At 43.1% G+C, this 27,627-nt stretch overlaps 10 protein-coding genes across 10 annotated transcripts; 8 read left to right on the top strand and 2 right to left on the bottom strand.

Moving 5' to 3' along the window:
• Positions 1-119: 119 nt before the first annotated feature.
• Positions 120-1,499, top strand: KNAG0B02220 (uncharacterized protein; the record flags this gene model as incomplete). The annotated part of the gene is made up of 1 exon (XM_022611508.1): positions 120-1,499. The coding sequence occupies one exon, from the start codon at positions 120-122 to the stop codon at positions 1,497-1,499; it is 1,380 nt and encodes a 459-aa protein (XP_022462910.1).
• A 303-nt stretch (positions 1,500-1,802) lies between these two features.
• RPL23A (60S ribosomal protein uL14) lies at positions 1,803-2,216 on the top strand (the record flags this gene model as incomplete). Its single annotated transcript, XM_022611507.1, has 1 exon — positions 1,803-2,216. One exon carries the CDS (start codon positions 1,803-1,805, stop codon positions 2,214-2,216), a length of 414 nt encoding a protein of 137 aa, XP_022462909.1.
• Positions 2,217-2,501: 285 nt separating this feature from the next.
• Positions 2,502-10,859, top strand: TEL1 (DNA-binding protein kinase TEL1; the record flags this gene model as incomplete). The annotated part of the gene is made up of 1 exon (XM_022611506.1): positions 2,502-10,859. One exon carries the CDS (start codon positions 2,502-2,504, stop codon positions 10,857-10,859), a length of 8,358 nt encoding a protein of 2,785 aa, XP_022462908.1.
• Positions 10,860-10,959: 100 nt separating this feature from the next.
• On the bottom strand, positions 10,960-12,345 carry AVT5 (amino acid transporter; the record flags this gene model as incomplete). The annotated part of the gene is made up of 1 exon (XM_022611505.1): positions 10,960-12,345. The coding sequence occupies one exon, from the start codon at positions 12,343-12,345 to the stop codon at positions 10,960-10,962; it is 1,386 nt and encodes a 461-aa protein (XP_022462907.1).
• A 246-nt stretch (positions 12,346-12,591) lies between these two features.
• On the top strand, positions 12,592-13,458 carry KNAG0B02180 (uncharacterized protein; the record flags this gene model as incomplete). Its single annotated transcript, XM_022611503.1, has 2 exons — positions 12,592-12,640; positions 12,800-13,458. The coding sequence occupies 2 exons, from the start codon at positions 12,592-12,594 to the stop codon at positions 13,456-13,458; spliced, it is 708 nt and encodes a 235-aa protein (XP_022462906.1).
• A 333-nt stretch (positions 13,459-13,791) lies between these two features.
• On the top strand, positions 13,792-14,495 carry YOP1 (Yop1p; the record flags this gene model as incomplete). The annotated part of the gene is made up of 2 exons (XM_022611502.1): positions 13,792-13,842; positions 13,989-14,495. The coding sequence occupies 2 exons, from the start codon at positions 13,792-13,794 to the stop codon at positions 14,493-14,495; spliced, it is 558 nt and encodes a 185-aa protein (XP_022462905.1).
• A 141-nt stretch (positions 14,496-14,636) lies between these two features.
• Positions 14,637-17,057, bottom strand: APL4 (AP-1 complex subunit gamma; the record flags this gene model as incomplete). The annotated part of the gene is made up of 1 exon (XM_022611501.1): positions 14,637-17,057. The coding sequence occupies one exon, from the start codon at positions 17,055-17,057 to the stop codon at positions 14,637-14,639; it is 2,421 nt and encodes an 806-aa protein (XP_022462904.1).
• Positions 17,058-18,373: 1,316 nt separating this feature from the next.
• Positions 18,374-21,163, top strand: CSR2 (Csr2p; the record flags this gene model as incomplete). Its single annotated transcript, XM_022611500.1, has 1 exon — positions 18,374-21,163. The coding sequence occupies one exon, from the start codon at positions 18,374-18,376 to the stop codon at positions 21,161-21,163; it is 2,790 nt and encodes a 929-aa protein (XP_022462903.1).
• A 543-nt stretch (positions 21,164-21,706) lies between these two features.
• On the top strand, positions 21,707-24,139 carry NTO1 (Nto1p; the record flags this gene model as incomplete). The annotated part of the gene is made up of 1 exon (XM_022611499.1): positions 21,707-24,139. One exon carries the CDS (start codon positions 21,707-21,709, stop codon positions 24,137-24,139), a length of 2,433 nt encoding a protein of 810 aa, XP_022462902.1.
• A 359-nt stretch (positions 24,140-24,498) lies between these two features.
• On the top strand, positions 24,499-27,582 carry SRO7 (Rab GTPase-binding protein SRO7; the record flags this gene model as incomplete). The annotated part of the gene is made up of 1 exon (XM_022611498.1): positions 24,499-27,582. One exon carries the CDS (start codon positions 24,499-24,501, stop codon positions 27,580-27,582), a length of 3,084 nt encoding a protein of 1,027 aa, XP_022462901.1.
• Positions 27,583-27,627: the final 45 nt, after the last annotated feature.

The following is a 27,627-nucleotide window of genomic DNA, read 5'->3' as shown; positions in this document are numbered from 1 at the left end:
TAGGGATGGAAAAAGAGTGAAATTTTGCAAATCTGCATATATTAACTGAGGGATGAGAAAGTGGAAGTGAGGAACCTTTGGTCTGTACTGGTTCGCTTGGAGGTGTAAATAAGGTTTGCATGACGAAGTTTGGCGGTGGTAGCAAGGGTAAGCATCCGAAGTTTCTACTGAATTTGCAGATTAACGAGCTGGTGAACGTCCCGCAGTCCTCTGGGTACTGCTACGTGAAATGGTCGTTCAAGGATGGAACGGGGACGTCGAGGACTGTAGGTTTATCTGGTGACTCTCGAGGCGACTATTCCACGCAGAGCAAAGGTGTGACCGCCCATGTGCCCCTTAAGCACCACCGGGCGCAGTGGAACTATAGGCTGGACAAGCCTGTCCAGATTAAGCTACAAATTAATAGGGATGGGAAACTCTGCGAGAAGGATCTAGTCCTGCAGATTTATTTTGAAGCGGTAAGCACGCCCTCCAGGACTGATAAGCCTGTTGCGGGTGTCACTGGTGCGAGCAGCTCCTCTGATACGAGCAGCAGCGCCGTCAGTTCCCCGCGGAAGAGTATACTTCGCACGCCGTCGCTGAGGTCGTCTCAGAGTTTCGAGCTGTCGAACAGGAACAGTGTGTCGTCATTCTCGCCGCAGGCAAACGGTTCACGCAAGAATTCATACACGCAGCGGGTGACGGGGACACTCTTACTGGGGACGGTCACCGTAAATGTTGCCGAGTACGTGCGTAAGGAGGAGGAACCGATCACCAACAGGTTTCTGCTGAAACAGTCGAAAGTAAACTCCATCCTGAGTGTCACTTTCCAACTGAAGGTGATCAGAGGTACTTACAGGGACTTCAAGATCCCATCCGACTTCAGCACAGGGCAACTGTCGAGCAGCTACCAAAACGGTATCTCGAAGATCTTTGAGAGAAACAGCTCCATCACGAGCGGCGGGAGCACCACTGGTTCGGATTTGCCCTCCATGGCCGGTGGGGCATCTGGTTTAGCAACGGGTGCTACATACGTGTCCTCGAGGGGTATCACGACGATTGCGGGCCACTTGAACCCGCTCATCAACACACTCCATGACAGGACTTTCCAGCTAACATGGGACCCACGCCCAAACGAACTTACACCAGCAGAATGTGTCGAGAACATTCTTAAGGGCGGGAACGGCTGGGCCAAGAACGAGAACGGCGTCAACCTAATAGACATCCAGGCTTTGAAGTTGAAGGACCTTGTCGAGAACAGCGCCGGCTTTGTCTCGAACGGGCCCAGCTGCGACTCCAATGACACCGCGTGGGATAACATGAACAACAGGGAGTTCCTGGAGATGAAGACTAACTCCGCGGGGCACGATTGGTCACACCTATCGTCGAATCAGAGACAAAGAATGAGAAACGGTTCTCAAAGTGAACATGAGAAGCACTACGAGGACCAAGACGAGAGGATCGCAGACCCGATCGTCAGGGACGCCAAAAGCTGGACCATCACTACTCCCGTTGTGTAAAATCGCGTGACTGTGCAACATCCGTACATTTTTTTTCTGTTTTGTAATTTTTTTAAGAAAGAAAAAAGATTCTGGGAGGCTACTGAAAATATTCTGTTTCCGGTAATTTTATCGTTTTTTCACCACAAAAATTATGGGTCGAGGCCTCTTTTTTTTTTCGTGAAAAATTAATTGAAGAAATTGGTGAACTCGATGCGTTGACAGTCACAAGGTGGTGGATGAACCTTTTGGATAGTGTATTTGCTTAGGCGCCTCTAGTGTTTGGAACCAATTTCAAGAACCCCCCACCTCGTCAAGTAAGCAATGTCTGGTAACGGTGCTCAAGGTACAAAGTTTAGAATTTCCCTCGGTTTGCCAACTGGTGCCATCATGAACTGTGCTGACAACACAGGTGCCAGAAACTTGTACATCATAGCTGTCAAGGGCTCTGGTTCCAGATTGAACAGACTACCAGCCGCCTCTTTGGGTGACATGGTTATGGCTACTGTTAAGAAGGGTAAGCCTGAATTGAGAAAGAAGGTCATGCCAGCTATTGTGGTCAGACAAGCCAAGTCCTGGAGAAGAAAGGACGGTGTCTTCCTATACTTCGAAGACAACGCCGGTGTCATCGCTAATCCAAAGGGTGAAATGAAGGGTTCTGCAATCACTGGTCCAGTCGGTAAGGAATGTGCTGACTTGTGGCCAAGAGTCGCATCCAACTCTGGTGTTGTTGTCTAAACGGGTCACAATGGCTTCACTTTTGCAGGAGGATTAGAAAATTACTTTACATAGTAATAACAATCATAATCATCATTATCATCATCATTCATAACATTCATAAGATATAAAAGTCATCTATTAATATTTGTTTATGTTTTCATTTATTCGTCTTCGATTCAATCTTTTTTTCTTTGTTCTTCTTCTAAATTTTGCTTTAGCGAAGAAAAAGCTGGAGAAGAGGAGATAGTTCAAGTTAAGGGCTGCAGCAGATATTGCAGTAAAATTGTCCTCGTATAGTCATACATGGATAACTATAACATTGATGGTATACTTATTCTGCTATCTTCCAACAAAATAAGGGATAAGAAGCTCGGGCTAGATGATCTGACAGATCTGCTGAAATCTCAACCCGCGAATGTGCCCATAAAGGCGTATCAGGGCATCAGTGAGAGCCTTGTGGAGCTACTTACTTCTGAACATATACAATACTGTACCCTTCTCGATACGGATGCTGCTGCTCGAGGGAATAAATTAAGCCTGCTCGAAGAGAGGTTGTCATCGAGCGCATACGTTCTTAGACTTTTCATAGAGAAGTTTAATAACAAGCTGAAACTGAGAACTTTAAATTTCCTTTTAAATGCAATACCAACATTGATAGTTCACGAAGGTACTATAAGATTGATCCCTGCAGTGGCACTAAATTTGACCTTTGGTCTCCTGTCGCTGGTAAACTCAAAGCTATTCAAACTGAAATTTGTAGAGACCAAATGGATCTTTCTCGTGGATAAAGTTTGTGAAATTCTTGACCATCAAGCGAGCGAGGACAAAACCACTTTCAATCTTTTAGCTACTTTAGTATCGTTGTTGAGACGAGATACGGTGGGGTTGTACAGCGTGAGTATCAATTTACACAGGACAATTTTAAGACTCATCAAAATGAGCGAAAAGGAGACGAGTAATACAAAGCTGATTTTTAATTTGATGAATACTCTGATAGTAGAAACCCACTGTCTTAATATCATGGATTCCATACAGCTAATTAAAGAAGCATGGAAGTATCAACTCACAGTAGGTGATTTTAATAGCGAATCCCTACAGTTAGAAGCCACGCTATTGGATGTTTTTGCGAGCGAGTTGGTTTGCAATAATTTGCCCCTTATGGAGGGGGCAGCCGCAGAAGACGCCGCTCATGAAGTTTCCTATGACCTCTTCACGGAGTACCTACTTCACAAGTTGGGCAAATTTGATTCAATGTTTGTTCCTGCCAGTGCATTATCTTTCAAGGAATATGACGAAGGGTCCACTTTTTTTGGATTATTTGAATTTCAGGATATACAAATGACAGATCACACAAGGGTTTTGCCTTGGTTGAAATTGTTGTCATCTGTAAAATTATTGTCTGCATACTTCGAACAGTCAAAAAAACATGAAGGTAACTTGTTAAGTTATAAGAAGGCCAAAAACAGACGCAATTTTAGCTCTATACTTAGACTGTCCGACAATATGGTATCTTTCATCCAGTATTGTTTGGATGACCAGGAAAGTGAGAATTACGTAAGGTTCGGCTTGCAATTGGCCACAATGTATTTGATTTCAGTAAACATTGATAAAGCATTGCTAAAAGATCTGAAATCAGCTACAATCCGCAAGCTCGAGAATGATGCACATATGGACTGGGCATTGATAGCATTGATTCCTATAGCAGCCTCAAGGAACGTCTTAACCATGAAGGATCAGATCAAAATCTTCAAGGTGTCCCTGCCGTTGATAAAATACTCAGCGACCTCCAGGTTTGCATGTGCGCTGCTTGCAAAAATTATTAAGGACTCTTCAGAAATACCATTTGATTCGAAACTCAGAGCGGATATCTGTGATATATATGAGTTTTCGGATATAAATGGTCCAATATCAATATGCGACGAGGCGTTTGAATTTTGGGAGAATCTTCATCATTTCTCTAACGTCAATCTCAGAGAAAATGAAACGGCTGAAAGCAAAGTTCTTTACTGGTTAAAAGCACGGTGGAATGAACTGGGGGCCTTTAGTCCAAGCGGGTTGAGCACATTTGTGTCATGGTTATGTGGGAAAAATATAAACGAATATGCAAAGGTTACCAATTCTACCAACACGCTAACACTGTCAGGAAAAACAGGTCTTGCAACAATGTACAAGCTGTGGAAAGACTATGAAATACAACGTATTTTTATGCTTCAAAAAAATAACACTAAGCGGCTGTCCAAGCCTGAAGATAGAGCTCGAGGTATAAAAAAAATCCAACTAGACAACGAGGAATCAAACAATTTACTTTCAAAATTTCTGGAAGGATTTGAAAGTAGCAATGAAGCAGCACCCCTTAATCGGATAATGCGGTCATTTGAGCTTCTCATGATAGTCGATAAAATTTCAGGGAACTCAAATTACTCAACCTTCAGTTACAATTCTAAAATTGTATTTCAAAAAGCTTTACGATCATTAGACCTCCATGATAAAGAAATCCATGTAATGCTTTTGAAAGAAATCTTGTTCGTTCGTATTGAAAATATTGGGGGGATCTTACCTGAATTCTTTGATCTTTCAGTCATAATTAATCCGTTGCTGGTAAAGAAAAATGACAAAAAGAACGACGACGATGATTATGGTGACGAAGTTGGTAATACTTCATTCAATAAATCATTCAACGAAGATTTTAAGTTTGTAAATGCACCTCCAACACAGAGTTCCGGTATACTTGCAGTAGCTGTTCAAGCCCTAATGTCGATATACCAAAAGAGTGACTCCACAGCTTTCTATCCATATTTGAAAAGAATTATCAAAATTGCGAGTGCTGATGACATAATTTTGTGCCTGGCCTGCTTAGGTGACTTTTTCAAGAAGAATAACTGTCTAAATAAAGTGGAGAAAGTTGATATGCTGCAATGGTTAACTCAACGAACTGCTGAAAAACTACTTGGATCAAAACATAATACTTCTAATGAGACCATATCTGCCCTCATATACTACCTGAACTCCATTGCGTCAGTCTGGATCGCGGCTCCTGACACTCCATTAAATAGTGATTGTAAAGATATTATGGATTGGATAGTTGAAAGATTCAATGATGTACAATATAGCGGCCGAAAACCCATAGAAGAGCTGGTGGATTTTTTGCTAAACCTCCTAATAGGCCATGATCTTTCACATGGAATTGTCAATGGTGGAAAGCAGCGGGTATTTTCCACCTTAATCAAAGGTATAAGTAAGTTAGATTTTGCTGCCCGATCAAAGCATGCAAGGAAGTTGCTCAAGTATATGTCAAAGGTTGGCTACAGAAATCAGAACGTTATTATATGGGAACTAAAAGAGTTGTACAATGCTCCTCAACAAAAAATTGAAAGTTCCGCTTTTTACACAATGATGCTCTGTCAATTTTCGGTTGTTTCATACTCAGTTATGGTTGCTGTCATTGCATCTTTGTTACCTCTTTCGAGGTTTAATCATATGAGAAGTTACATTGTATCTGTGTTGAATGAGGTCTCTGAAAATGTTGGGCTGGGCAGCAGGCTTGAACTTTTTCATTATTGTCGGAATGACTTGATTATTCTGAGTTGCATGGATCTAAAAGACTCTGGGAACATATTCGCAACATGGGATCCCATTCTTTTTGACATCGACGATACCGATATGGTACTCAAAAAATACTCTATCGAGTATGCAGCTGCATACTTTTCGAGGGGCTTGAATAATCCTAATTTTTTGAGAAAGTTGTGTCAAGTTAAAGCAGAGGATGAAGCAACCCTCTTTTTGCACAGTTATCATCTGGTGGTTCCATTTTCATTCCTTCCATATGGGATTGGTGATTCAATATTTGAGGTCGCAATTCAGCTGTTGGGTACGAAAACTTCATATTTTAATGAGAAGTACCGTCTTCTCTCATACAAATATTTTCTGAGTTTTTTAGACTTGGGTACTCCTGCTCAATGCATGGATATTGTTAAGGATAGCTTCCCTGGTTGTAGTTTTATTGACGATCTTTTTGGTCCTTCAGATAAATTGCGAAGATATCAGAACGAGCTAAGAATTGACTTCCCAGATGGTTTGAGAATTATCAATTCATATTACTACAAAAATGCCGCAGCCACTTCTGACTTTAACGCTTTAACATTATGGGTTATTAATGATTTAGAGCAAAGTAACGATTTGTTTCAACAACTCCAATGCATTCGGGAAATAAAACTGCTATTTGTGATTTACAAAGAAGAACTAGACGATTACTCATTTTTGAGCCAACTAGCTGTCAGATTAATGACACAATTATCAAAAGATGTTATACATGATGAGCTGTTTTCACTGGCCATACTCCTGATTGATGAACTTCATGCACAAGAACATGATTTTGAGCCTGCCTTGATTAGAATATTTCAGAATTTGCTAATACGCCAATATACTCTCAAGAAAGAAATTGATCCATTGTATCTTTCCAAAATACTTTTGATAAAAAACTGGGATTTGAAAAATATGCATATATGGGGGTATTGCATTGACGCTTTGCGAGGAGAGTCTGTTTCAGAGAATGCATATCAAGTGAATGACTTTCTCTCAGCCAAGGGATGCAGCAAGGAGCGCGCTACTGTGATATCACTATTGTTTTCCAATATAGAGCAACCTTGTAGGTTCGATAGTACATTCAAACCCTCTATACCTTGTCTTCGCAATGTCCTCAACAATCCCGTACCAAATGAGTACATAACGGTTCAGTTTAAATTGTGGCTTATCGATTACTGCAAACTGATTCCATATGTTCTTCTTACTCGGGACGATGTTGAGTTTGAGTCTCTAGCTGCCGTGATTATTGAAGACCTCGCTGAAATGGGTTCTTTTGGACCACTTTACCGAAATTTCTATGCTTTTATGCAAGATTCAAACATCATTAAATCGTCTCGTAGTGCTATGTTGTGTGTTGCCATAATGTCGTATTTCAGTACACATGAAGCAATACCAGTATGTGACTCTCTAACTAAAGAGTCTCTAAACAATCACCCCTTTATCATTGATATTGATGATGAGATATTCAAAATTATTGAAAAGGATGTTGGTGGTTATTTAACTGCCGACAGCTCGTGTATGGGTGGACTTATTATGAACACTTCATCTTACAACAATTGGTTATTAAGTATTATAAAAACTCTATTGGACGGCCTGGAAATGACACACCCGTATCTGCATATTTTTTATCCTTTGTGCCAAAGTTCAGTCCAGTTTTCAGAAGCAGCTATTCTTCCTCTGTTTTCCATTTCTTTGTACTCAGACGTTAAAAGAGTGGCACCTTGGTTTTTACAACTACTTGAAGGCTTTCGCGAGTTTTCTCCAGAAATGATAGATCACCAAAATAAGTTTACGCTTTTATTCAAAATGATACTACTACTGCGCATTGGCTCCCGAAGGAGTATTCAAAACTGCAGCAAGGTTTATTCAAAGTTAGATTTGAAGTGGATTTATGAAACTGCCATCCGGACCAGCCATGTGAAATTCGGATATATGCTTTTTGAGGAAGTGAATATGGAAACACCAGTGGTTGACCAGAACTCGTTGGAAGGAATTTACGAAGCAATAGGTGACATTGATCTATTATCGGGCTTACCACCCTCACGCACTTTGACTCAAACTGCCGACACGGTAAGTAAATTGGAATGGGCCACTTGGAAAAGTCATTCCTTTCTCAATGCAAAATTTGATTCAGGCTATTTTCTTGGATCAGGCAACTTAGATTCTTCATTGGTTCGTTCAACAGAAGCAATGGGGTTCTATGGGTTGAGCAGTATTGTTGCGAAAAACTTTTACATTTCCGATGATGCGTACGAGTGGGCTTTGCAGCTGGGGAAGTGGGATCTCCCCATACCCGAAACCATAAATGATAAACCGAAAAGTCTCTACTCCACCCTGAAAAGTTTGACATTATCTTTAAACAATCTTCCAACAGCACTAGAACAGTCAATGATAGGAATATTTGATGAAAGGACACAATTTCAGAGTGATGATGAGTGGCTGTCTACTCTCACAGAAGTATCTTTTTTGAAAGATATTGCAGATAATATATCCGATAAGGAAAGGCTTTGCGAATTAATAGAGAGTCAAAATCTGAAAGATCAACAGCTTTTAGAAACTCTTTCTTTCAGAGACTATAAAATAAATCTTCAAAGCAGATATATGTTCTGCAATATGCTGATTCCCAATGATATACTTTTAAAGAGGTCAGAGAGAGAAAATCTCTGTCTTGTCTCCATATCACAACTTTTGATCGGTTCGAAACTTGCAGTAGCAGAAAAGCTTTCACAAGAAGCTCTCAGAAATTCGTTCATGCTTGAAGGATTTCTAAAAAGAGAGGACCGAATTTTGACAGAATGCGATTGGGCAGACTCAGATTTATTACGGACAGTGGCATTCTCCAACGCGATGGCTCTTTGGTCGGCAAATGAGATCAAAACCCCAATTGTTATATTGAAGGATTTGCTATCACAACAACGTCAGGATGTTAGTGTTTTAAAGCAAACTGATTTATCCAGACCACTTATCATGGTTTCGAATGACGAGATAAGTGCACACTTGATTAAATGGCTATCCGAATCTCGATTTGAGTCGGGATTTGACATATATGACAATTACATTCGGGAATTTGATTTTTCTATCTCTGATCTCCACACAAGAGCCAAAATTTCATGCATTATGGGTGACTTCCTAAATTCTGAGCTGCATAGTTTGGTAGCAAGTGATGAAATCAACGAGAGACAACGTCAACAAATCGTGCACAGTAAGGATCAACAGCAACTCAAGATAATTATAAAGAGCAACACAATTTCTGAGCGGGAGCGAAAGGATGCAAGACGACATTTTTCCCGGCTGAACATAGAAGTGGAACGTAATAATGCTACCCTTAATGATCTATTGAAGAGAAAAGAGAACTTGGTAAAAGAAACATTGCACTTCTATGTTAGCGTTTTGGTATACTCTGATCGTTTCGATAACGATGTCCTTGATAAATTTTGTGGTTTGTGGTTTGAACATGATAAGGATATCTTCACAAACGAAAAACTACAGCAAGAAATTGCTAGCATTCCAAGTTGGAAATTTTTACCTTGGATTAATCAAATAGCATCCAAATTGTCACAGGCACCCACGTCGTTTCAAAGAACCCTTCAAAAGACAATGAAAAGAATATTATTCAAACTCCCATATGAATCGCTATACTCTGTTATGAGTATTAAACTATATTCTAACTATCCAGTGGACGGTGATAGTTCAATCCTTCAAAAAGTGAGCGTAATCAACACGATTTTAAAGGATTTACAGGTTTGTCACGACCCTGCGTATTACAAAACGTACGTCATTCCTATTCAGAAATTCTGCGAGAAATGTTTAGAACTGGCGAGTTTGAAACCAGACGCGCGATCAAAGCAAATCAATTTGTCCAATTTGAAGATTGGTAGATACTGGCTGGAACAACTCCCAGGTGTCGAATTGCCTCTACCCACAATTCGATTTCCGATAACTCATTCTCAAGATGGCCGGAAGCAGCGGCCCTATATAGTTAAGGTTAAGGAGTGTATTGATGTCACTACTACAGGTATTTCTTTACCGAAGGTACTAACAGTTTGGCAATCAGATGGTTTGATGCAAAAAATATTACTGAAAGACGGTAATGACGATTTGAGACAGGACGCGATTATGGAACAGGTTTTCCAACAGGTCAATAACATATTGAAGCACGACAAATCACTTCGTAAATCAGGGTTAGGCATTCGAACCTATACTGTTATTCCGCTGGGTCCTAGAGCAGGCATTATTGAATTTGTGGCAAATTCAGTCTCGCTGCACAGGATATTGGGTGATCTTCACAAACCTGACGCCTTGGGTTTTGATGAAGCAAGAAGGATGATGAAATCGGTACAGGCGAAGTCCCCTCAGGAACGGTTAAAAACGTACAAGAAAATCACTGGGATGATAAACCCCCAGCTAAAACATTTCTTCTTCAATTCTTTCCTAGATTCTGAGCGCTGGTTTGATGCGAAAAGCAAATACGCGAAAAGTCTCGCAACAAGTTCTATTGTCGGGTATATTCTTGGGCTTGGGGACCGTCACTTGAATAACATTTTGATTGACTCCACAAATGGGGAACCAATTCACATTGACCTGGGGGTTGCGTTTGATCAAGGTCGTTTGTTACCTATTCCAGAGCTAGTGCCGTTCAGATTGACAAGGGATATTGTCGATGGTTTGGGGGTCACGGGGGTAGAAGGTCTATTCCGCAGAAATTGTGAGCGTGTCTACCAACTTTTGCGAAGCGACTCTGGAAAAGTTATGTGTGTATTGAACATCTTGAAATGGGATCCCTTATACTCGTGGACCTTATCACCAGTGAAAAAGCACAAGCATCTTCTAGAAGATGAGGAAGAAAGCGAATTGTACAATGACGCTGCGTTTGCACAAAATGAAGGGAGCAGTGCCAAGCTTTCTTTATTCGTCGATGAAAATAGAAATCAAGAGTCGTATAAGGCGTTGAAGGGCGTCGAAGACAAACTGGTAGGGTCGGGCTTAAGCATTGAAGCTACCGTACAAGAATTGATCCAACAGGCAATGGATCCTGCTAAGCTTTCCGTTATTTACATGGGATGGTCTCCATTTTACTAATTGTAAGTACTCAAATAGAAAAAATTAATATTTTTCAATTATGTTGGTGTCACGGTTATAGAATATGTAAAAATTGGTCGTTGACTTGAGTATTATGGTACTAGTGGCCTGCGTTGAAGAAGAAAGTCGCAGTTAACGATGCCACCATCACGACAAGTCCCCAGACTGCCAAGCATAGTCCTAGGTACTTGAACATTTTAGTTTGAAATGGCAATTCTGCACCTGTTTCACACTCTGATCCAATTAATTTATACCCAAAAATACCAGGTAAGATGAAGGATATGGAGGTTGATCCGGTGGCTCCAACTATGGCAAGAACCTTCGCCAGAGATGTCACAGATACGGCCAGCAAGTATGAACAGAAAAGAATGGTGCATGTAATAAAAATGAACCTTTTCCCCTCCAGCGGCATTACCTGGAGTTCTTCTGGGGAACCTTCCTCTATAGCGGTGTCCACCTCGGCGCAGTTTGCCGCGTCTGTCAGTGGGGTAGTTTCAAGTTCTGGTGACACTCCTTCCATCTGGTTTAAAACCATCGCACTACCGTTCCCATTCTCTGCCGATCTGGCTTGGAAAAAATGGATAATATGGTGGATTGACGCCCTTGCCGGGTGGCACTGTAAGGGGAAAGTTAGAGTAACAAGGATGGCAATGGCTATTCTCCCAATGGTGCTTGATGCGTTATTTGGGTACAATGTGACGATATTCCCGACAATTTTATCCCCGAACGTCAGGTACCCTGAATAACCGATCACAATGTAGAGCAAGAACGCCAAAGACATGGAGTATTTGGCAATCTTAGTGATAACGTTAAACTTCTGGTCCACTTGCTCGTTGATGACGGAGAACATGTTGTGGTGGCATGTGTAGGCGAACACGAATATAGGCAGAGTCGTTAGGATTGGGGGTTCGTCTCTTGGCAGTCCAATTGAGATGCGGCCCTTGAGATCCTGGAAATGAGTGTCGTTCGGGTCTTGGAAAATGAAGTGGTAGATGACAAGAACGCAGAGGTATGCGACCGCGGATATGGCGATCATGGAGGCGTACCTCAGCGAGTTCAGCTTCTTCATGAAGCAGAGCGGCGCGACAATAAAGATCATGACCATAGTGATATGGAAATCCCTGTTGAGCAACAGCTTATTAGAGGTCCAAACAGACCAGATCTGTGGCAGCAAGTCACCAACGACGATCATGTAGGATACGCCGACACCGAAGCACTTGACGGCGATCGCACAATCGAATACAACGGACAGGTTCCTGTTGATCAACGACGACAGTACGAAAAACGATACACCTTTCTCGGGGGCGTACCGACTCACTCGGCACTGTAATAGCAGCCCAGCAAACGCACACAGACCGCACCACGTTATCATTGTGAGCCCCAAGACGAGTCCGAAGGGTTTAAAGGCGAACGGCATCGCCAAAATGCCTGCTCCGCAGGCTGTATGCAGTAGTGTAATCACACCTGAGCGCACAGTCAATGGCATTGTAGGGTTATAGCAACAGAAGACACCTCGAACAGAGCACTGAACAGCTACGCGTCCCCTTCTGCTATCAATCGATTTCTGCTTCCATAAGAAAATGACGAAATTTAGAAGGACTTTGCCTTTGAAGTCGAGGGAAAAACAACGATTTCAAAGGATTTTTCACTTTCTGTTTGACGCAGCAGTCGATTCCTGGATCGTGTGTCTTGCTCACTTCTCTGTGTGTTTCTTGGATCAGTTGAAACAATGATGTCCAGCGAGTCTGTAGAGATAAGCCCTGATGTGCTGAGATTTCATTGTATGTATTGAATCCCCCGTTATACCACCGCTGGGGCCCCTTTTCTTCCTGTTGAGTGGAATTGTTTCCTCGGTTTACCGACTAGCTCATGTCTTTTGTTACTAACATGAAGTACTCCCCCCTCTGGCCCCATCGGCCTCTTTTGTTTGGTTTTTTCAGCGCAGTCAAAGACACAATCCACTGATTACATTACCATCACCAACAAGTCTGACGAAACAATTGCGTTTAAAGTGAAAACCACCGCTCCCAAATTGTATTGTGTGAGGCCCAATGCTGCTACTGTTGCTAAAGGTGGCTCTGTGAAGGTGTCGGTCATCTTCCTTGGCTTGTCGTCGGATGCCAATATGACCGCAGACAACAAGTGTAAGGACAAGTTCCTCGTGGTTAGTCTGCCTGCTCCCTACAAGTTGAATCAGAATACCACCGTTGCGGACGTCTGGTCTGATTTAGAGGCAGAATTCAGGGACCAAACGGTCTCGAAGAAACTGAGAGTGGAACACGTAGTAGACGAAACGCCTGCATCTGACGCAGCCGAGTCTGCACCCGCCGTCAAATCTGCTCCAATTGAGACTTCAACAGATACACCCGATTTGAAGACCCCTCTACCTGACACCTTGAAGAGCGAAACAAAACCAGTGACTGAACCTGTCAAGCCTACTCAAGAACCAAGACAGAAAAGTGGTCCATCGAAGAACATCAAGTCTTACGACCCACCCATTGCCCCAACTGCGGAAATCAGCGAGAGTTCTTCCCCCAGCTCGACTACTTTCCTGTTTTTCGTTCTGATCGCACTTGCTCTTGGCTGGCTCTACTACTGAAGAGGGAGAAGCTTCCCTGATTGTATTCCCGGGTTCATCATGGGCTCGTATATTATGTAACGGAGTCAATGTATTGAAATGTTGATTGTTCCAAGAATACGCATATAGACATGTATGTTAACATTTACTTGCGATGTGTCACTTGACAGCCGCTCGTTCCTCAAGCTCTCACTTCACTATAAGACTCTTCCGATAATTTTCTTTTTATCCGAGAAACCTTTAATTTTTTTTTCCTGGTATTTAAGAAAAAGAGGGAACAAGAAAGGAGGAAGATGACGATGAACTGTTACTTTCAGCCTTTCTATGGAAGAAGATCGGCAAGAAACTACTAATATGTCGAACCTAGCTTCTATTGCACAGACCCAATTTGGTCACCTAGATGCAGTATGTATAATTGATTTGTGTTTGGGTTTCTGGTCCCTTTTCGGACAGTCAAATCCATGTGTGCTAACCTGTAGGACAATTCACTAACAACCCGTGAAAAAAAGAAGATGTATCCTTACTCTTCTCTAAATCCCTTTTCCAATTAGAACTTGGGCCAATTCAAAGTTTTCCAGCAGTTGGAACAACAAACCAAGATTCCAAGAACCTACTGGACTCTATCGCTGACTATCGGTTACTTGTTGCTGACTTTTTTCAACGTCGGTGGCCTCGGTGAAATATTGTCCAACTTCTTAGGGTTTGTAATCCCAACGTTGTACTCTATTAAAGCGTTGAAGACAAAGACTAAGGATGACGACTCCGTGTTGTTGGCGTACTGGATTGTGTTCGGCTTCATGAACGTCATTGAATTCTGGTCCGGTGCAATCTTGTACTTGGTTCCCTTTTACTGGTTCATCAAAGTTCTGTTCTTGATCTACATCGGGATCCCAGCTACAGGCGGTGCTGTTTTCGTCTATGGCAAATTGATCGAACCAGTGTATGACCAATGTTTCTCCAAGATTTCCGTGAACAAGAAGGACGGCGTGAAGGAATCAGTCGAAAACACTGGTAAGAAGGTCTCCAGCGGTTTCTCCAGCGGCACCTCCCAACATTGAACAGAATACACGCGGGACTGAAATGCTACATGATCACAATGTATGTTCTGACTACTATGTGTTGTTGTGTCGAGTCTCTATATAAAGCTCATTTCTGTTCACCCACATATATATATATATGTAATAACCCCCCTGTTTTCTTCAAATCGAGTGATTGAATTTATGGTCAAACTGTTCCGTCATAGGACCTCCATCGCGTGATGTGTACGACAGCTTCACTCTCAACTTTAGATTTCCAGAACCGGATATCTTCAATGACTGTTTCACGAATTGGTTAATCCCAATGTCATTGTGCGAAGGGTGTATTTGACCCAGAATCAGCTTTTGAGTCTTTGGTACCGCACAAAGCGATTGCAAGTTCGTTACTTCTGGTCCCTTGTTCTTGAAGTACAGCTCAAAATGGGCATTCCCCTCGACAATGGATACTGGGAAAGAGTACACTTCTAGTTGGTTACTTTCGTTGATCAGAGTGCTGTTTTCCGGTAACACCACGTGCTGGGCGGGCGCTTTGTTCTTGTTCTTCGTTGGTGCTGGTTCGCTTAGCAAGTCCAACAATAAGTCTGCTGTGGTATTTGATTTTGCATTCTCTTGTTGATGCTGTAACTTCCGCAATTGTGTCTGTTCATCGTTATTGACGACCCTGTTTCTATTGAATTTCGGCATAGCGGTCAGCATCAATCTTTTAACGTTGTTTGGCTGGTTGAAAATGAGCTCATATTGGATACTCTTGGTTTGGATACTCAAGTTTGGATCCTTGGAGTGAGACTTGATAATTTGTCTCAGCCTCTCGACGGCAGCGGGCTCACTAATTTTGCTAGACAGCTTCAAAGCCGCGGTCATTACGTAGTGGATCAGCAAGCAGTTATTCGATATCCTCGAGCCCGAGTCCAGTTTTAACAAGTAGTTGGCCATTGATATTTCATTGATTACTTTATCATTGCTCTCAAACTTCAGTAAGATATCCGCATACTCACCAATGCACCAGATACTCACTAATTGGCTTCCAATGTTCGCTCTATCGTTGGAAATTGTTGCCTGCAGCATTTCGAACAAGATACCTATCTTGTCTGCCCATTTGGTTATATTGTTGATTGTGATGAGAAACTCATTGATCGTATCCAGGTTGATTATTCCCCCGACAACACCTAGGATCTTGAACAAGTTCCTCAATTTCTCACTCTCTTTGCTTTCAGGGTACAGGTCAAACTTTTCTATCAGGTGGTCTACAGAGTAAACTATCAAGTCCTTGGAATCGTCTATGTCGACGTAGGGGGATAAACGGTCGAAGTTCGGGTTTGCAATTTTTTCCAAGAAACAGATGATCTCTTTGACCAGTTCCAACAGGTTATCCTCGTTCAAAATTGCGAAAGTGAGTTCCAGCGATCTGAATTTGATGGAGATATCTGGATCGTACAGACACGACGAGATAAAAGTTCTGTGTCGTTGTACGGCGTCTGGTTCCCTCTTCACGACGTCAATCAGCGTGTTCAATGCGACATACTTGATGTTGTTGTTTAATTTGACACCTTTGCCTGTCTTTAAGAAATTGCCCAGAATATTGATCCCCAGGATACGTAGAGGTTGAGACATGTTGAGGTCGAAGATGGTACGTGTGATCTCGTACAGAACAGCTTGTCCTGGATTTTTATGCGTGTCTGTATTTGTTGCCAACTGGGTCAACAGATCACTAAATTTGTCCGTGAACGAGAGCACATCTTTGGCGTCCAATTCTGTGGATATTTTGAAAATCCATTTCAAAGTCGATATCAATTCGCATTGTAGGAACGGGTCCTGGACACCTTGAACGTCGAATGCGGGTTCCAAGTTCTTCGTGTTCAAACTGGATAACTTGCTAAGCAGTTGCGGTGTGAGCACTTTCAACTGCTGCACTATCTCGTTTATTGTGGGCTCTGGTACCTCGCTGGTTATATTTGAAAGGATTGCTGTCAGCACTTTGCACACGCCTAGCCATACACCGTGTGTTGGTAGGAGACCACTGGACAGTATATTTGTGGTCAAAAACCCGAGTGGGAAAATCTCCAACAGTGAAGCGTCTTTACAGATCAGTTTTGCGACTACTTGCAACGCCTTTTTCAAAAGGAACGGATCTTTACTCGATTGCATGATCGCCTCGACGTCCGGGTACAGATCTCTTGCCAGCTCGTTGGAGCTCAGGGATCCAAGGGTCATCAATGCCAGTGAGACGATGTACTTATTTAGGTGCGTCAAGTCGTTGTTCAACATGTTGGTCAACAAAGTCAGTAGATCCTGCTGTTCATCCAGGAGCAAGTTCGTCGCCAGGTACCCTAGTCTCTTATCGACAAATTGGTCCGATGCAATCAAGTTAATACATTCGACTTGTCCAAAATGGGTCTTTTCACCGAGGATGTACAAGTACAGCAGTTTCTGGATGTTTGTTCTTCTCTTCGAATGTGGCAGATGGTCATCTCTAAGTTTCGTCCTCACTTTTGCAGACTGTTTGGTGACAATCGACCTCTCGTCTGCGAGTGTCTTAGCTGCCCTGACATCTTTTATAAACGAGCGCAAAGACGATGCAGCCATGTTTCAAACCACCCCTTACGTGTGTGTGGACGTGGTAGCAGTGTACCTTAGAAAGTGCACAAGTTTAAGCTCTCAATTTAAAGCCCAACGTTACAAGGTTTGCATAGAGATGGAAAAATATGAAAAGAATATGAAGAATCCGGGTAATAAGCATGAAACCTTGGAAAAAGAGACCACCCAGTGTCACCTAATAGCACCTACTGGGGCAGAGGCTCCTAGTGCATCTCAAAACACTCTCCTGTACATGTTCTCTCAATCCAGTTCTCCTTTACCACGATGCAACAGGTCGTGCTGAAGGCGGGGCAACCACCAAGCACCCGTTCCACACTACATACAATACATATTTACCAGAGAGAGAGTAGAGCACTCTCGCGCTGTCAAGCTTCTGTGACTGCCAGCAGGAGAGACAGAGCAGATCCACGCTCACCCGCGTAAGAGGCACGCACGCGTCTCGAACACCTCCCCACAGTCACGTGACACGGATCAACGCGCTGCACCCACACACCCCGCCCAAACTACCCCAGGCTCCCCCCAACCCCAAAAGCGGAGGGCGCACTCTGCCCGGAGAAACCCCCGCAGCGCACCTCTCCTAATAGCACCCTATTATTTACCGCGAACACGGAGATACGGACGCCGGTGACCGCAGAACACGTAGTCGCAAGCACCGGCCAGCCCGGAGCACGAACGGACTTTAAGCTCCCCGAGTGCCAGCGACAGGCGCCAGCGGTACTAACCACCAACCGGCTACAGCCCCCCATGAGGTAAGCAAGAATGATCGAGCGTGTGTATGCGTGTGTCACATACGCATCATACACACGCTCACGGTCTCCTATTGAGGGATGCACCTGCCGCTGTCATTCGTAGGCTCCGCGATGAGCTAAGGAGCCGGGGCCGGCCGAGGGCTGCGCTCGTGTATCCCTTTCTGCACTTCAGAACTTGCGAAAGTAGCGCTGGTCACTGCCAGTTCTCTGTTTGTCGACTCCCTGTACTCCTTCCCCCTACGTTCCCAGCGTATCTCGCGAGCCGTATGGGGCATCCCTATTGTAGATATATATTTTTCTTCTTCTTCTTCTTCTTCTTCTTCTTCACTTGCTATGGGAAATGCCGAACCCCCGATAGTTTTCCCCGGGTTTCTTGTTCTTCGCTTCTTTATTAGCCGTCTGATCTTATTTGTTGTCCCCCCCCCCATCTGCGGTATATATCTTGACCGTAAAACAAGAGAAAGGCAGAGATTATCTTCGTGATCCTTAACCTGTATCTACGTTTTTGCACTTATTGGGAGATACGCGTTATATCATAAGCACTCATACAGGTACATGTACACTAGCATGGCTAACACAGACTATATGAATGCGGTCCCAGATGTGATTATGGAGCAGGATAGCTCCTGTTCATGGAAGGATGGGCTGGAGACAAGTGCCAACTCCACAGACACGGCGTCGTCCTCGCTGGTGTACCGTTCCAGTTACCCATTCAGTACAAGAAGAATGAGTCTGGGGAACCCAGTAGCAACGGCGGGTGCCGGTGCTGGGAACATGCAAAGTTGGCCCACGAGGGTGACGTCGCCGGGGCAGATGCCTACGTCCCCGCGATCAAGCTCGATCTTCTTCGAAAACCCTGCTGGGAACAAGAATAACTACGTCTACTCAACAATGATGAGGAGGAGCTCGTCCGCAAGCTCGGATTACAGGCTGCTCTTCCCCACGGAACTCACAAGAAGACACAGCAGTGTGCGATCCAGCCAGGCGGCGACGAGTCTGCAGATCCCGATCTCACACGGGAAGAGCTGCATAGGGTCCCTCGCGATAGAGGAGACTGCGTTCAAGCGACCAGGCAAGCTGAGAAGAGAGATCACGGAGAAGTACCTTTCCTCGAACGGGTTTCTACCGAGAACACAACTGTACCACGACCACGCCGCGGGGATGGCAATCTCAGTCGCTACCAGCAGCAACGCCGTATTCTTGCCCACAATCTCCAACAACGAGGACGAGTACCTGGAGAGAATCAACGCGCATAGACGTTCAGGGGCAGAGACACACTCAGAGGACACGACGACTGCTCTACTCACCAGCGAGAACGGCGACTCGGATACGGTACTAAGTGACGACGTCGGTAGTGACCTCGCCGATATCAACGAGTGGCAGCAGCTGGATAACATCAACGACTCGTCAAGCAGCATAAACGGGTCCAGGAGGAGGTGCAGCTCGATCATGTCCCGCTCAACGGCAGGTTCCATCCCAAACAGTGCTCCACAGCCAGTGGAGGTCAACAGCTCCATGGCTCACTTCAAAATCGCAGTGGTCATCTCACTCAAGAAGGAGGTGCCCCTCTCCACGGTGGAACTCGAACTGTGCTCCCGAGTCCAGACCGAGTGGGCGGACGGTGCTCCACCGCTGAAGATTACCAACAAAGAATCCTACAAAGTAAGCGAGATGGATTGGCAGCTAAACGCAGCAAACTACAACCTTTTCATCCCAACGGACGTCTCGTCACTGGACCAAACCAACGAGAATTTCCAAAGGATTAGAAATTTCAGATTTTGGAAAAATAAGCAAAGATCGGACAGAACGTACATCACGGATGAACAATTCAGAAGGGAATTGTTTGAAAAGATTGGGTCAGGGTACAGCAAAAGCGGGTGGATGAAACCAGGGGAGTACATATACCTTGTCCCCATTATTTTCAACAACAGAATCCCTGAGACACTGTTTTACCCGTCAGCGAAAGTGGAGTACTGTTTGAGAATAGCCGCCGTCGTGAAGGAACCAGATACCTCTCAGAAAAAATCGGGCTCCTACCTCTCAAAGATAAATATAAACGGCAAGGGTTCTGATACAAGCAGCTCACCCTTATCAACATCGTATGATTCAGTCGCGAACAACAACTCGCGCACAGAATCACAGAACAGCAAGTCCATTTTCAAGAAAGTTAAAAATCATCTGCATAGAAAGACCAGCAATGCTGACACCGTAGTGGTGGCGTTCGGTCAAGAAGACGCCGGCCACGTTGCAAAGGATAACGATAGTAGTACTAATATTCCCACCTCGGTAGATATAACAGATCCGTCATTCGTATATGGCGGCAACTCGCCAGCATCCGCACAAAGCGCTTTCCAACATCTTTCCCCAAAGGAGATATACCTTGAATACCCAATTAACGTAGTAAGAACTCCTCCTCAAATATCGGTATCCACGGCAGATAAACCAGTCTATATTAACAAAGTGTGGGGCGGTGCTCTGGCGTACGAGATCGTCGTACCTCACAAGTTCATCCCCCTAGGATCTAAAATTCCAATCGAAATAAAGTTAACCCCACTAATAAAAGATGTCCAGGTGAACAAAGTTGCCGTTTGTGTCACAGAAAAGATTACAATCTCCAACAAGACCAACAAATTCCAATTCAAAGAAACTGATAAATGTTTAAGGGACACGAACAGTTCGTACTACCACATATTTTTATCCAAGAGACAGAAGGAAAGGATGGTGATATTGTACGAACTGAGGACCAAGAACAGGGGGTCCAGGGCTTTGAGGGAAGATACCGTTCTGAACACTTTAGACAATAACTTACTGTCTTTTAACAAAGTATACGATGCGCAGACAGGATGCCACCAAAACCTCATCGACCCGTTGAAGATCGAGACTGAATTAGAGTTCCCCAAATTTTCAGAGGAACAAGAGGACATTTTAGATAAGAACTTCAGGCCGTATGGGATCGACTCATACTATGCAGAGCAGGCGCCTCCTACTACACACCAGGAATCTGAATCTCGTAAAAACGGCCTCATTCAATTTTTCTTCAACAGTAACAAATTCAGTGGGTCGTCTGAGAATGATAAGACTTCTTTCCCTAAAGATACCTCAGTAAAGTCCAAATTGAGCTTACCACATGAGCCAAACGTTGGGCGTATTGAAGTCAGAAAGAACAAGTTAAGGAGAGGGCTGTATCTGGACAGCACACATTTCCGCAACATCAAGTGCAAACACAAACTGGAAATCATTTTAAGAGTAAACAAACCTGGCGAGAACAATGAAATGAAGCAATACGAAGTTGTCATCAACACACCAATATACTTGATATCGGAAATGTGCCTTGAGGAAACCTAAAGCTACCCACTTATGAAAGAGAAGGTGAGACGTACTACGAGCCAAAGGGGGAAAGATTGCCCACCTTCGAGGAAGCCCTCACCGCACCACAGAGCAGGATTTTCGACGGGAAACCTAAATATTTGGAAAACTTCTGGCATCGTTCTCATGAAAATTTGCACCCGAGTGGAAATACGAAGTCCATCTTCAAGAAGGGATTTAGTATGAAACAGGCTAAGGCAACAGCATCCCCCCCAAAATATGAGGACATTATTCCTCCCTCGCAGGCATCTTAGAATAATCAGTTTCATCTATTCCTCTAGAATATGCTGATCTGTTTCTGCATATATAGCTATTGGGCATAACTACGTTTGTAATTTGGTAATGTTAAATGGAAGTGTTTTGTGTATTTTACATTTTTATTTCCTTTACGTAGATCATCTACCAAAGTTCCAGTATTTTGTTGTTTGAACTTTTTATTTTTTTGACCTTAAAAAGAAAGAGGTATAAACAACTGATTTTTCAGTAGTCATTATCGCCGATACACACAGAAAGAAGTACCAAATGGCATCTGTTGGGAACACCAATGACGATGGTCCAAAACTGAGGGAGGAGAAGCAATATAGAGATTTCTACCCACTGTTGGAGGAAGACACGTTGCTTCCCATTATCGATGGCCATTGCAATTCGAGCGGTATATCCAGCACTAAAGAGGTGGCCGATTTAATACGACATCCACCGCAAGTCAAACAGCTCATCTTTAATGGGAAAGTGACGACAGAGCCTTTGATTATCGAACAGCCACTTTCCTCTTATCATAAATGCACCACTGAATTATGGAAGTTAAAGGAAAAGAAAAACGCACATCTCTCTCACAAAAAGAAATGGAAGCCAAGTCCTAAATCAGAGATTAATCGCATAGTAAGAATTGAAGGTCCACAGGAGGGAACAGCATACAAAGCAAAACTATATCAAAGGAAAATATTACCTGATATGGATGCTCTGAAAATCATTGAACCAACTTTGACCCGCATAAAAACACTCTATGATATGGACGAGCAGGATTATCTGTATATGCAATATTTACGCAAACAATTCCCCACCCTAACTTTGACCGATCTTCAATTTGAAATCCTTTTGACTATTTTGGAGATACGGTACGCAATTACGCAGTCACATGTGCCCACATTACCCCCACCCCCACCAACCATAGATCAACTTTGTTCCATATGCAATGGTGTTGAGACCACGCACAACACAATTGTCTTTTGTGATTGTTGCAATCTTGCAGTGCATCAGGATTGTTATGGTGTGATTTTCATTCCTACGGGGCCCTGGCTTTGCAGAGCTTGCCTACAGGGAAAGTTTGAGTCAAAAAGACCCCGCTGTGCAGTGTGTCCTGAAGTAGGGGGTGCTTTGAAACAAAGCACGTGTGGTAGCTGGGTTCACGTTTCATGTGCAGTTTGGATCAACGAACTCTGTTTTGGGAATTGGCACTATGCAGAGCCCATAGAGGGCATCGATCGAATACCCTTATCGCGTTGGAGACTAAACTGCTACCTTTGCAAGCAGCGAACAGGCGCTTGTATACAGTGCTGTAATAGAAACTGTTTTGTTGCTTATCATGTTAGTTGTGCAAGGCGTGTTGGTCTCGACATGACGCCGCTTGTTACAGGTTCACTTGCCGAGATGGCATTGAACAATGGTGAACGATCCTTGGAAAGCTTCTGCGATAGACACTGTGCATCTCCATCTTCCACTTACAAAGCTGCAATTGCAGACTTAAGAAACTTTTATTCCAGCACAAGACAGAGCGATGTTCATCCAAATGAAAAAATAATTATCCCTCAAGCATTTTCTGAAACCCTACAAAGGTGTGTATTGAGTTTCAATTCCATTGGACATAAACAAATTTCGACTGCAGTAAGTGTACAGATCTGCAAATATTGGGCTCTCAAAAGAGAAAATAACGAGGGTGCGCCTCTTATTTCGCTTCCCAGTGAAGTTATTGATCTTTCATACAACCTTTTAACAGACAAGGAGATTGAGAACAGGCTTGAGTTTATTGATATCTTATTACACGATCTACAAAAAATCCAGAAACTGACAGATCTAGTTTGCGAACGGGATGCAAAAATACTCTCTTTACGCGAAGTAGAGGAGAAAATAAAAAGTATAGTGACTAATAGAGAAGTGTACTGCATCCAAAAATTTATACTGGGACCATTTCTCCAAACTGAGCAGTTCAAGACACTGGAAACATATTTAAAAGACGGTAAACCGTCTAAAAGCATAGTGAGATGTCAGACTGGTGATTTTGCTAATATAAACGAATTAAAAATTGAAATGGATGGTTTCTTTCGTTTGGTTGAGTCCACTGATGTCCCGAGAACATTACGTTTTACTGCCTTGAAGGCTGAACATGCATTAATCAATCTGATTACCAAGGTAGAAAAGACTGATTTTGATAGAATGTTGGATAGAGATTTTGTTTTGAACCGGGAAAATCCATTTGCGACGCAAGAAAGGGAGTGGATCGGGCCATTTTTACAACGAGAAGAGGAACTGAGTAGCGTAGAGGACTTGACTGAAAACGAAGTGCACATTTTAACCGGCGATATATGGGAAAATGCGGAATCGTCTGCGTCTATAACCGAAAACACACCTTCTGAACAACGTACTTTGAAGAGAAAACAACCCACGAAGACTAACCAGCGTCAAAAACTTACCAAGAGTGTTAAGGCTCTTAAAAGTAGCAGGCCAGATTCTAAATTAGACAATGGAAAGAAGAAATTAACTCAAAGGAGATCCGCTACACGGCAGCCACAGAGCAAAGCCGTTCTTTCTGCGGACCCATCGAAGAGAAAAACGACTGTCAAATCTACGGGTATGGAGCCCAGCGGGCCCTCGAAACACAGAAATATTGAACGTGGGGAGAAGCAGAAACCCAAAAGCAAATTGTCACGAAAGCCGGCCGGGACGAAATCAATACACTGACTTTATGGCAAATATAATAATAAAATGAATAAGAAGAAAAGGCAAGACCCCGATCCCTATGGTTTGAAGAGAACAGTTACAAGTACCCAACTATTTATCGCCTACATAAAATTAACATTGTTACTGGACTGGCGCCAATACTCTCTTACTCATTCATTCATTCATTCGTTTGTTTGTTTGTTTATTTCAGTTTGTTTTGTTTTTTTTCGTTTAATTTGCGATTTGGCACTAGTTTGTCAAATGTTGAACAAGGGTCCTAGTTGAGGTTTACACTCACCGATTAAGAGGCGCTTCTGAAAGTAGTATGCCAAGTTAGCTTGGTCTGAGACAGCACTTTATAGCCTACTAGACTAATTAAGATGGTAGACAAAAGGGACCTTAGTCCCATATCCAAGATGTTTAAAGTGGGGAGATTCTCAGAAAAGACAATAAGGAAAGCATCGGAGACCATAACCGGAGGTGAAGATAGTTCTGACCGTACTTTGGCTGGTTTACTCAAAGTTGTTGCGGTTAATCAGTACGGGCTTAGAGGGAAAGTTATCAAACTTGCTTATGACAGTGTTCAGGGGTTAATGGCCGCTGCGACCGATGCAGGAGAGATTCACATTTTTGGCCAACAGCAAATAGACGTAAAGCTGAATACAGATCGAGAGGCGCAGGCGAGAGAAATGGTGTTTGTAAATGGTCGTTACTTAACACTTGTTGACACAAAAGATAGGATTATTACAATATCATTGGAATCCAAGACCTTCTTGAAGTCTAGCTTACTACCTGCCAGTGTGTCCTGCATTGCAACCGACCCCATGTTAACGTGGATTTTATTGGGGTTGGAAGATGGCACTGTGATACCATACGACGTTGCAGAATGTACACTATCGAACTACATTGTGAAAAACTGGCAAGTAATCAAGTTTTTCAAAGAGAGTAAAAGCTCCAAAGTGATTTCGCTACAATGGAATCCAAGAGACCTGAACACTATTTTGATATCGTACAGCCATGTATCGATGACATACTCCTTAACGGAGAGGAAGATAAAACAGCATTTTATTTACAACATACCGCCCTTTGCACCTGGTGGTGACTACTCCACTAATGTGAAAATCAAGAGAACGCCTAAAGTCATTCAATCATTGTTTCATCCGAACTCTCTCTTTATACTTACCATACACAGCGATAACTCTTTGGTATTTTGGGATGCAAATACTGGGACCCTAATAGAAGCTAGAACTTTGTTTGATGATGGCATAAATATTCCAGTCCCAGGGCTACAATCGAAAGACGTAATACCGTCTCTACCACATATAAAAAAGGCGACATGGTTGTGCGAAAGGGATAGTGAGTATACGGCCTTGCTGATTGCAAACGGGCCTTCTGATACAGACAGTAATAGTCAAAGTTTAACACTAATGGATTTTGGGAAAACGCCGCTCTACTCTTTAAACTCTTATGAGAGTGTGAGTAACTATTTCATCAACGCTAAGAGACAGAAATTGTTCCCCATCCTCAACAGCTCCCCTGTAAAAGACATTCTACCCATGGCTACATCTTCGCCTTTTTTTAATGGGGCCCACGATCCAAAAGTTATTTCCGTTTTACTGGAAAACGGTGAAATAGAAACATTATTTTATCCTATTGGGGTCTTTGCAAGTACAACATCCCTATTTCCACAGGGGCTAGACTGGGTAAGACCTATTTCAACACTAGTATATGGTGTTTCCATTTCCGAAGAATCGTGGCTGAATATGACCGCCGTCGCTCCACCTTCAACTTGCGTTCTAACGGGCGGCATACCGTCGAAAAAGGTTGTCCCAGTCAGAAAGAAATCCTCCTCGCTGTTATTTACGGGCCACTCGAACGGGTCTGTGCGTATCTGGAATACCATGATAGGTGTTGGAGACAATAACACTGTCTTTGAGGTAAATGCTGCAGATGTTTTGAACGCTGCCCATTCCAAAAGTGTTGAAATGATTTCTTTTTCACCTGAGAATTTATCGATGGCAGTAGCGATTAAAACAGGGGATGTTGTTGTGTATAAGTTTGGTGATAACGAGTATTACAGTGTTGACGATGGGTTTCAAGATGAGAAATTGGCCACAAAATTTCGGCGGTTTTCGTTGAACGATTTCACAGCATCTGTTGTTGATGTCAGTGACAGAGCACCTTTGCAACTTAAATTTGGATTCATGCCCCAGATAGCAATCAAATCCCAGAAAAGAAATGTGACTGCGTTGTGTATCAGCAACATCGAGTTTCTTGCGATTTCCTATGATGATTCCTCCCTGATAGTCATTGACCAACGAAACTCAGAAGTAATATTCGATAAAAGGTTGAAAGAGTTGAATGACCTCAAGACAAGCAACTATGTTACATCACTCAATTTCTCCATTATGGTGTGTGGAGAAGATAATTACTCAAGTATACTACTACTTTGTGGTACCAATACTGGAAGCATCGCCGTTTTCAAAGTGCTCCCCCATAAGGATAGCTTTAGGCAAGATTACGTTAAAGCAATTCAAAACATAGTGCCAGGAGGCGTGAAAAAAATCTGTACACTCAATGAAATAACATCTGACAGTTGCGATGCCACAATGTGGGTCATGTCTAAGTTAGTCCAGGGCCCAATGATCAACGGATATATTATTGCTTTGGGTGCAAAAGATCTCTGTCTCTTCCGGGTCGGTAAAACCAAAAAGACTGTGAAGAGCTTTGATGTTCCTATTCGCGACGCTGGAGTTTGTTCCACACGGACTAACAATGGTTCAACGAAAATTAGCGTATTTGTGCTTCTGCTGACTGATGGGAGCTTAAAAATCCTTTCCCTACCTGACATGAAGCTAATAAATACTCTACAACATCCCTCATCGCTGGACGGGATCAGAGACAGCTCCATACTCAATACAGGAGAAATACTGGTACGAAATGGCAGATACCATGCCTCTCTTTTATCGATTTTTGCGGAGGATCAAATTACAAAAGTGCCAAGTAATTCTGATATTATCTTCTCCGCCGATGCTTCTTTACCTAACCGACCTCAGGTTAATTCGTTACAGTGGATGAGGGGGACAGGGTATATTACTGAAAAACAGATAAGCGACCTGTTTGCGGTCAAATTGCGCCAATTCAATAGTGGTCAATCTCCGGTACTCCTGCCGGCGGTCGGAGTTTTTGGCGGTGGAGAGAGCAATACGAACCGTGGCTTAAACAGGGCCGATTCGACTAAGAGATACTCCCTAACGAATGATATTTTGAAGAAGAGTTCTCCGTCTACTCCGAAGAGGTACAGTTTAACAAACAACTTGTTTAGGAAGGCCTCTAGACGTATGGAACGTCATTGGGACTCAGTGGAGGACAAAATTGATGATTACACGACTGACTTGGGAGAAGGACTCAACGATATGGTCCAAGATACTGGCAAGGGTGTTGTGAGGTCCTCATTTATGTAAAAAAAAATACTGATACAGATAACTGCGTACATTCTTTAATATTCA

This window comes from Huiozyma naganishii, chromosome 2, assembly GCF_000348985.1.
Source record: "Huiozyma naganishii CBS 8797 chromosome 2, complete genome".
In the NCBI taxonomy this organism is placed as follows: Eukaryota; Fungi; Ascomycota; class Saccharomycetes; order Saccharomycetales; family Saccharomycetaceae; genus Huiozyma; species Huiozyma naganishii.
This window is presented reverse-complemented; position numbering and strand designations above follow the sequence as displayed.